We start from the raw sequence: 10,000 nt of genomic DNA on the forward strand, positions 1-10,000 counted from the left end.
ACAACATGGTGAACTGTCTCGGGGTCACAGAGGAGGAGGGTTGAGAAGCTCCATCTTTAAGGGTCCACAATGGAAAAATGAGTCATTGACTTTATAGGTGACTAGTTGACTAGGTGACTAGTTGACTAGTTGACTAGGTGACTAGGTGACTAGGTGACTAGTTGACTAGTTGACTAGGTGACTAGGTGACTAGTTGACTAGGTGACTAGATGACTAGGTGACTAGTTGACTAGGTGACTAGTTGACTAGGTGAATCAGTTCTACAACAACATGGTGAACTGTCTCGGGGTCACAGAGGAGGAGGGTTGAGAAGCTCCATCTTTAAGGGTCCACAATGGAAAAATGAGTCATTGACTTTATAGGTGACTAGTTGACTAGTGGACTAGGTGACGAGGTGTCTAGTTGGCTAGTTGACTAGGTGACTAGTTGACTAGTTGACTAGGTGACTTGTTGACTAGTTGACTAGGTGACTAGTTGACTAGGCGAATCAGGTCTACAACAACATGGTGAACTGTCTCGGGGTCACCGAGGAGGAGGGTTGAGAAGGTCCATCTTTAAGGGTCCACAATGGAAACATTGACTTTATAGGTGACTAGTTGACTAGGTGACTAGTTGACTAGTTGACTAGGTGACTAGTTGACTAGTTGACTAGGTGACTTGTTGACTAGTTGACTAGTTGACTAGGTGACTAGTTGACTAGGTGACTTGTTGACAAGTTGACTAGTTGACTAGTTGACTAGTTGACTAGGTGACTAGTTGACTAGGTGACTAGTTGACTAGGTGACTAGGTGACTAGTTGACTAGGTGACTTGTTGACAAGTTGACTAGTTGACTAGTTGACTAGTTGACTAGGTGACTACTTGACTAGGTGACTTGTTGACAAGTTGACTAGTTGACTAGTTGACTAGTTGACTAGGTGACTAGTTGACTAGGTGACTAGGTGACTAGTTGACTAGGTGACTTGTTGACAAGTTGACTAGGTGACTAGTTGACTAGGTGACTAGTTGACTAGGTGACTAGTTGACTAGGTGAATCAGTTCTACAACAACATGGTGAACTGTCTCGGGGTCACAGAGGAGGAGGGTTGAGAAGCTCCATCTTTAAGGGTCCACAATGGAAAAATGAGTCATTGACTTTATAGGTGACTAGTTGACTAGGTGACTAGGTGACTAGTTGACTAGTTGACTAGGTGACTAGGTGACTAGGTGACTAGTTGACTAGTTGACTAGGTGACTAGGTGACTAGTTGACTAGGTGACTAGGTGACTAGGTGACTAGTTGACTAGGTGACTAGGTGACTAGGTGACTAGTTGACTAGGTGACTAGGTGACTAGTTGACTAGGTGACTAGATGACTAGGTGACTAGGTGACTAGTTGACTAGGTGACTAGGTGACTAGTTGACTAGTTGACTAGGTGACTAGTTGACTAGTTGACTAGGTGACTAGTTGACTAGTTGACTAGGTGACTAGTTGACTAGTTGACTAGGTGACTAGTTGACTAGTTGACTAGTTGACTAGGTGACTAGGTGACTAGTTGACTAGGTGAATCAGGTCTACAACAACATGGTGAACTGTCTCGGGCTCACCGAGGAGGAGGGTTGAGAAGCTCCATCTTTAAGGGTCCACAATGGAAAAATTAGTCATTGACTTTATTGTGTCATCCTAAACAAGTTGTTCAAGTGTCTGGACTGTCTGTTGAGAATCTGTTCAATCATCCAATCAAATGTATCCATTCAGGTGCGGCTGCCTGCCCTGCACATCGCTGCCCGGAAGGATGACACCAAGGCAGCTGCCCTGCTGCTGCAGAATGACCACAACGCTGACGTTCAGAGCAAGGTACCCCGAGGATGGAGGAGAGGAGAGGAGGGGGGTGGGAGGGAGGGAGGTAGGGGGATGCGATGGAGGTAGGGGGAGGGGGATGGAGGGAGGGAGGGAGGGGATGGAGGGAGGGAGGGAGGTAGGGGGAGGGGGATAGAGGTAGGTAGGGAGGGAGGGAGGGAGGGAGGGAGGGAGGGAGGGAGGGAGGGAGGGAGGGAGGGAGGGAGGGAGGGAGGGGAAAACTACAACTCTGATGGACAGAACAAGGTGAGAGGGGGATAGGTTTTGGGAGAGAGGCTCGGGGAGGCTGGGATGGGAGGGGGAGGAAGGAGAGTTGAGAGAGAAGGGGAGAGGGGAGGGAGAGGAAGATTACATTTCTGATGGACAGAACAAGGTGAGGGGGAGAGGTGTTGGGAGGGAGGCTGGGGGAGGAAAGGGGATGAGGGAGGATGGAGGAAGAGAGGGGATGGAGGGAGGATTGGGAAAAGAGGGGAGGAGAGAGGATGGGGGAAGAGAGGGGAGGAGGGAGGATGGGGGAAGAGAGGGGAGGAGGGAGGATGGAGGAAGAGAGGGGATGGAGGGAGGCTGGGGTAGGAGAGGGGAGTAGGGAGGATGAGGGAAGAGAGGGGAGGAGGGAGGATGGGGGAAGAGAGGGGAGGAGGGAGGATGGGGGAGAGAGGGGAGAAGGATAAAAGAGGGACGGTTGTGCTGTAGGGTTGACTTGCATGCACTGTTTTTCTGTTTCAATACTGTGTCTTTAAAAGTGATTCTGGTGCCTTATTTGTCATGTGACCTGTATGCAGATCATGACAGCATCCTGTGTGGAGGGTTTGGTGTGAGGTCATCTTGTCTGTTCCCTGTGTAACAACAAAACTACCTCCTCCTCCTCTCCTCCTCCTCCTCCTCCCCTCCTCTCCTCTCTCTTCTCATTTCTCACACCCTCCTCCTCTCCTCCTCCTCCTTCTCCTACTCCTCCTCCTCCTCCTCCTCTCTGATGTCCTCCTCTCCTCTCCTCTCCTCTCCTCTCCTCTCCTCTCCTCTCCTCTCCTCTCCTCTCATTTCCTCCTTCTTCTCCTCTCCTCTCCTCTCCTCTCCTCTCCTCTCCTCGCTCTACGGCGTTATCAGATGATGGTTAACAGAACTACAGAGGTATACATGTTTATTCTACCCATCCCCTGCTCTCCTCCCCTCTTCCTTCTTCACCTCCATCTAGCTCTGCTCTGTAGTTCCTGTGTTGACATCAGACCTGTGTTAAATACTGCATGATGGACTCTGACATGCTCTATTCTACATCTAGCATCTGGTGTCTGTCTGCCTGCCTGTCTGCCTGTCTGTCTGTCTGTCTGTCTGTCTGTCTGTCTGTCTGTATGTCTGCCTGTCTGTCTGTCTGTCTGCCTGTTGGATACGAGTGTTTGACTCTACCAGTAAATGGACGTGTTGTAACAGCCTCCTGGTCCTGAGCATGTCTGAATGTTTCAACTTTATTCCTTGTTTTACACCTTTTCAGAGTGTGTTTATTTGGTGTTGAAGTCTTTGTTTCCAAGAAAATAACATGTTCCCCCATGAAACGGAGAGCCTTTGTTGTAGTTGTATCTGTGCTTTCGTGTATGTTATTATTCTATCTTAAATAGCCAGCGTTTTTTAACATCAGGAACTAACGGCCCCAAAAAAATAACGTCACCTAGTTGACGAAACACAACATGTGAACTCACTTACTAAATCTTACAGGGCACCTTCACCTTTATTACCTGTGTAGTTTTGTCATAGTGTTGCTCTCAAATGGCACCCTATGCCCTATACTGTATAGTGCACTGTGGGACCTGGTCAACAGTAGTGCGCTACACAGGGAATATGGTGCCATTTGGTCACATTGTCTGCCTTGCAGTACGGTTGGATACATTATAATATGATGATAATATTTAAATATATTATATTAATTATGGTCGGATATGCATTTATTATAATCTGATGACAATATTTAAATATATTATATTAATTATGGTTAGTTATATTATAATCTGATGATAATATTTAAATATATTATATTAGTACGGTTAGTTATATTATAATCTGATGATAGCATTAATATATATTGTATAAGTATGGTTGGTTAACTATGTTTCTTAATCGCCCCATGTCTCCCAGAATGGGAAGGTAAGAGGATCATATCTAACTCCGTCATATCGCTGCTTTCACATATCAAAATGTTTTTGTTTATATTTCCCATCTATAAATGTCTGTCCCGTCTGTGTCACAGAGCTCTGTAGTGGCTAGTCGCTGACTGTTCTTTATTCTTTATTCTACTTCTCTATTATCATTTATTGTTATTATTTATTATTTATTATTTATTATTATTTCTATGTAGGTTTAATGTAGTGTTATATACTTAATGTAGCGTTATAGACTTAATGTAGTGTTATATACTTAATGTAGTGTTATAGGGTTAATGTAGTGTTATAGCTTAATGTAGTGTTATAGGGTTAATGTAGTGTTATAGGGTTAATGTAGTGTTATAGGGTTAATGTAGTGTTATATACTTAATGTAATGTTATAGCTTAATGTAGTGTTATAGGGTAATGTAGTGTTATAGGGTTAATGTAGTGTTATATACTTAATGTAGTGTTATAGGGTTAATGTAGTGTTATAGGGTTAATGTAGTGTTATATACTTAATGTAATGTTATAGCTTAATGTAGTGTTATAGGGTAATGTAGTGTTATAGGGTTAATGTAGTGTTATATACTTAATGTAGTGTTATAGGGTTAATGTAGTGTTATAGGGTTAATGTAGTGTTATATACTTAATGTAGTGTTATAGGGTTAATGTAGTGTTATAGGGTTAAAGTAGTGTTATAGGGTTAATGTAGTGTTATATACTTAATGTAGTGTTATAGGGTAATGTAGTGTTATAGGGTAATGTAGTGTTATAGGGTTAATGTAGTGTTATAGGGTAATGTAGTGTTATAGGGTTAATGTAGTGTTATAGACTTAATGTAGTGTTATAGACTTAATGTAGTGTTATAGGGTTAATGTAGTGTTATAGACTTAATGTAGTGTTATAGCCTTAATGTAGTGTTATAGCCTTAATGTAGTGTTATAGACTTAATGTAGTGTTATAGGGTTAATGTAGTGTTATAGGGTTAATGTAGTGTTATAGCCTTAATGTAGTGTTATAGACTTAATGTAGTGTTATAGCCTTAATGTAGTGTTATATACTTAATGTAGTGTTATAGGGTTAATGTAGTGTTATTGACTTAATATAGTGTTATAGGGTAATGTAGTGTTATAGGGTTAATGTAGTGTTATAGGGTTAATGTAGTGTTATAGGGTTAATGTAGTGTTATAGGGTTAATGTAGTGTTATAGGGTTAATGTAGTGTTATAGACTTAATGTAGTGTTATAGACTTAATGTAGTGTTATAGGGTTAATGTAGTGTTATAGACTTAATGTAGTGTTATAGCCTTAATGTAGTGTTATAGCCTTAATGTAGTGTTATAGACTTAATGTAGTGTTATAGGGTTAATGTAGTGTTATAGGGTTAATGTAGTGTTATAGCCTTAATGTAGTGTTATAGACTTAATGTAGTGTTATAGCCTTAATGTAGTGTTATATACTTAATGTAGTGTTATAGGGTTAATGTAGTGTTATTGACTTAATATAGTGTTATAGGGTAATGTAGTGTTATAGGGTTAATGTAGTGTTATAGGGTTAATGTAGTGTTATAGGGTTAATGTAGTGTTATAGGGTTAATGTAGTGTTATAGGGTTAATGTAGTGTTATAGACTTAATGTAGTGTTATAGACTTAATGTAGTGTTATAGACTTAATGTAGTGTTATAGGGTTAATGTAGTGTTATAGGGTTAATGTAGTGTTATAGGGTTAATGTAGTGTTATAGACTTAATGTAGTGTTATAGACTTAATGTAGTGTTATATACTTAATGTAATGTTATAGCTTAATGTAGTGTTATAGGGTAATGTAGTGTTATAGGGTTAATGTAGTGTTATATACTTAATGTAGTGTTATAGGGTTAATGTAGTGTTATATACTTAATGTAGTGTTATATACTTAATGTAGTGTTATAGGGTTAATGTAGTGTTATAGACTTAATGTAGTGTTATATACTTAATGTAGTGTTATAGGGTTAATGTAGTGTTATAGTCTTAATGTAGTGTTATAGGGTTAATGTAGTGTTATAGGGAAATGTAGTGTTATAGGGTTAATGTAGTGTTATAGGGAAATGTAGTGTTATAGGGTAATATAGTGTTATAGTCTTAATGTAGTGTTATAGGGTTAATGTAGTGTTATAGTCTTAATGTAGTGTTATATACTTAATGTAGTGTTATAGGGTTAATGTAGTGTTATATGGTAATGTAGTGTTATAGACTTAATGTAGTGTTATAGGGTTAATGTAGTGTTATAGTCTTAATGTAGTGTTAGAGGGTTAATGTAGTGTTATATACTTAATGTAGTGTTATAGGGTAATGTAGTGTTATAGTCTTAATGTAGTGTTATAGGGTTAATGTAGTGTTATATACTTAATGTAGTGTTACATACTTAATGTAGTGTTATATACTTAATGTAGTGTTATAGACTTAATGTAGTGTTATATGGTTAATGTAGTGTTATAGGGTTAAAGTAGTGTTATAGTCTTAATGTAGTGTTAGAGGGTTAATGTAGTGTTATAGACTTAATGTAGTGTTATAGGGTTAATGTAGTGTTATAGGGTTAATTTTAGTGTTATAGCCTTAATGTAGTGTTATAGACTTAATGTAGTGTTATAGGGTTAATGTAGTGTTATAGGGTTAATGTAGTGTTATAGACTTAATGTAGTGTTATATACTTAATGTAGTGTTATAGGGTTAATGTAGTGTTATTGACTTAATATAGTGTTATAGGGTAATGTAGTGTTATAGGGTTAATGTAGTGTTATAGGGTTAATGTAGTGTTATAGGGTTAATGTAGTGTTATAGGGTTAATGTAGTGTTATAGGGTTAATGTAGTGTTATAGACTTAATGTAGTGTTATAGACTTAATGTAGTGTTATAGGGTTAATGTAGTGTTATAGACTTAATGTAGTGTTATAGCCTTAATGTAGTGTTATAGCCTTAATGTAGTGTTATAGACTTAATGTAGTGTTATAGGGTTAATGTAGTGTTATAGGGTTAATGTAGTGTTATAGCCTTAATGTAGTGTTATAGACTTAATGTAGTGTTATAGCCTTAATGTAGTGTTATATACTTAATGTAGTGTTATAGGGTTAATGTAGTGTTATTGACTTAATATAGTGTTATAGGGTAATGTAGTGTTATAGGGTTAATGTAGTGTTATAGGGTTAATGTAGTGTTATAGGGTTAATGTAGTGTTATAGGGTTAATGTAGTGTTATAGGGTTAATGTAGTGTTATAGACTTAATGTAGTGTTATAGACTTAATGTAGTGTTATAGACTTAATGTAGTGTTATAGGGTTAATGTAGTGTTATAGGGTTAATGTAGTGTTATAGGGTTAATGTAGTGTTATAGACTTAATGTAGTGTTATAGACTTAATGTAGTGTTATATACTTAATGTAATGTTATAGCTTAATGTAGTGTTATAGGGTAATGTAGTGTTATAGGGTTAATGTAGTGTTATATACTTAATGTAGTGTTATAGGGTTAATGTAGTGTTATATACTTAATGTAGTGTTATATACTTAATGTAGTGTTATAGGGTTAATGTAGTGTTATAGACTTAATGTAGTGTTATATACTTAATGTAGTGTTATAGGGTTAATGTAGTGTTATAGTCTTAATGTAGTGTTATAGGGTTAATGTAGTGTTATAGGGAAATGTAGTGTTATAGGGTTAATGTAGTGTTATAGGGAAATGTAGTGTTATAGGGTAATATAGTGTTATAGTCTTAATGTAGTGTTATAGGGTTAATGTAGTGTTATAGTCTTAATGTAGTGTTATATACTTAATGTAGTGTTATAGGGTTAATGTAGTGTTATATGGTAATGTAGTGTTATAGACTTAATGTAGTGTTATAGGGTTAATGTAGTGTTATAGTCTTAATGTAGTGTTAGAGGGTTAATGTAGTGTTATATACTTAATGTAGTGTTATAGGGTAATGTAGTGTTATAGTCTTAATGTAGTGTTATAGGGTTAATGTAGTGTTATATACTTAATGTAGTGTTACATACTTAATGTAGTGTTATATACTTAATGTAGTGTTATAGACTTAATGTAGTGTTATATGGTTAATGTAGTGTTATAGGGTTAAAGTAGTGTTATAGTCTTAATGTAGTGTTAGAGGGTTAATGTAGTGTTATAGACTTAATGTAGTGTTATAGGGTTAATGTAGTGTTATAGGGTTAATTTTAGTGTTATAGCCTTAATGTAGTGTTATAGACTTAATGTAGTGTTATAGGGTTAATGTAGTGTTATAGGGTTAATGTAGTGTTATAGACTTAATGTAGTGTTATAGACTTAATGTAGTGTTATAGGGTAATGTAGTGTTATAGGGTTAATGTAGTGTTATAGGGTTAATGTAGTGTTATATACTTAATGTAGTGTTATAGGGTAATGTAGTGTTATAGGGTTAATGTAGTGTTATAGGGTTAATGTAGTGTTATAGGGTAATGTAGTGTTATATACTTAATGTAGTGTTATAGGGTTAATGTAGTGTTATAGACTTAATGTAGTGTTATAGGGTTAATGTAGTGTTATATACTTAATGTAGTGTTATATACTTAATGTAGTGTTATAGGGTAATGTAGTGTTATAGGGTTAATGTAGTGTTATAGGGTTAATGTAGTGTTATAGCCTTAATGTAGTGTTATAGCCTTAATGTAGTGTTATAGGGTTAATGTAGTGTTATAGACTTAATGTAGTGTTATAGGGTTAATGTAGTGTTATAGGGTTAATGTAGTGTTATAGCCTTAATGTAGTGTTATAGTCTTAATGTAGTGTTATAGACTTAATGTAGTGTTATAGGGTTAATGTAGTGTTATAGGGTTAAATAGTGTTATAAGGTTAATGTAGTGCTATAGACATAATGTAGTGTTATAACCTTTTAGTAGTGTTATAAACTTAATGTAGTGTTATAGGGTAATGTAGTGTTATAGACTGTGTTAGGTCTACCTTTGGCTCTCTTAGTTTTTCTGTTCAGATATGATAGATTATTTGTTTCGCACGATTATTGTCTTCATTCCGCTGCCCAAATGGCACCCTATTCCGTACGTAGTGCACTACTTTAGACCAGAACCCTATGGCACCCTATTCCCTACATAGTGCACTACTTTATACCAGAACCCTATTGCGCCCTATTCCCTATATAGTGCACTACTTTATACCAGAGACCTATGGCACCCTATTCCCTACATAGTGCACTACTTTAGAACAGAGCCCTATGGCACCCTATTCCCTATATAGTGCACTACTTTAGACCAGAGCCTCATGGCAATACTATATAGGGCCCACAGAGTGTAACCGGTACTGTATCATGTGCTGACCAGGGGTCACAGTGTGTAGTCTGTACTGTATCATGTACTGACCAGGGGCCACAGGGTGTAGTCTGTACTGTATCATGTACTGACCAGGGGCCACAGGGTGTAGTCTGTACTGTATCATGTACTGACCAGGGGCCACAGGGTGTAGTCTGTACTTTATCATGTACTGACCAGGGGCCACAGGGTGGAGTCTGTACTGTATCATGTACTGACCAGGGGCCACAGGGTGTAGTCTGTACTGTATCATGTACTGACCAGGGGCCACAGGGTGGAGTCTGTACTGTATCATGTACTGACCAGGGGCCACAGGGTGTAGTCTGTACTGTATCATGTACTGACCAGGGGCCACAGGGTGTAGTCTGTACTGTATCATGTACTGACCAGGGGCCACAGGGTGTAGTCTGTACTGTATCATGTACTGACCAGGGGCCACAGAGTGTAGTCTGTACTGTATCATGTACTGACCAGGGGCCACAGGGTGTAGTCTGTACTGTATCATGTACTGACCAGGGGCCACAGGGTGTAGTCTGTACTGTATCATGTACTGACCAGGGGCCACAGGGTGGAGTCTGTACTGTATCATGTACTGACCAGGGGCCACAGGGTGGAGTCTGTACTGTATCATGTACTGACCAGGGGCCACAGAGTGTAGTCTGTACTGTATCATGTACTGACCAGGGGCCACAGGGTGGAGT

At 38.2% G+C, this 10,000-nt stretch overlaps 1 protein-coding gene across 3 annotated transcripts in view; it reads left to right on the forward strand.

Moving 5' to 3' along the window:
- Positions 1-10,000, forward strand: part of LOC110515949 (ankyrin-2) — a 212,217-nt gene that overhangs the window by 83,463 nt on the left and 118,754 nt on the right. For all 3 annotated transcript variants that reach the window (XM_036934328.1, XM_036934326.1, XM_036934327.1), the window contains 3 exons: positions 1,737-1,835; positions 2,943-2,966; positions 3,963-3,971. In XM_036934328.1, the coding sequence (XP_036790223.1) occupies positions 1,737-1,835; positions 2,943-2,966; positions 3,963-3,971 (132 nt within the window). The remainder of the gene's footprint in view (positions 1-1,736; positions 1,836-2,942; positions 2,967-3,962; positions 3,972-10,000) is intronic.

Source organism: Oncorhynchus mykiss, chromosome 10, assembly GCF_013265735.2.
Source record: "Oncorhynchus mykiss isolate Arlee chromosome 10, USDA_OmykA_1.1, whole genome shotgun sequence".
In the NCBI taxonomy this organism is placed as follows: domain Eukaryota; kingdom Metazoa; phylum Chordata; class Actinopteri; order Salmoniformes; family Salmonidae; genus Oncorhynchus; species Oncorhynchus mykiss.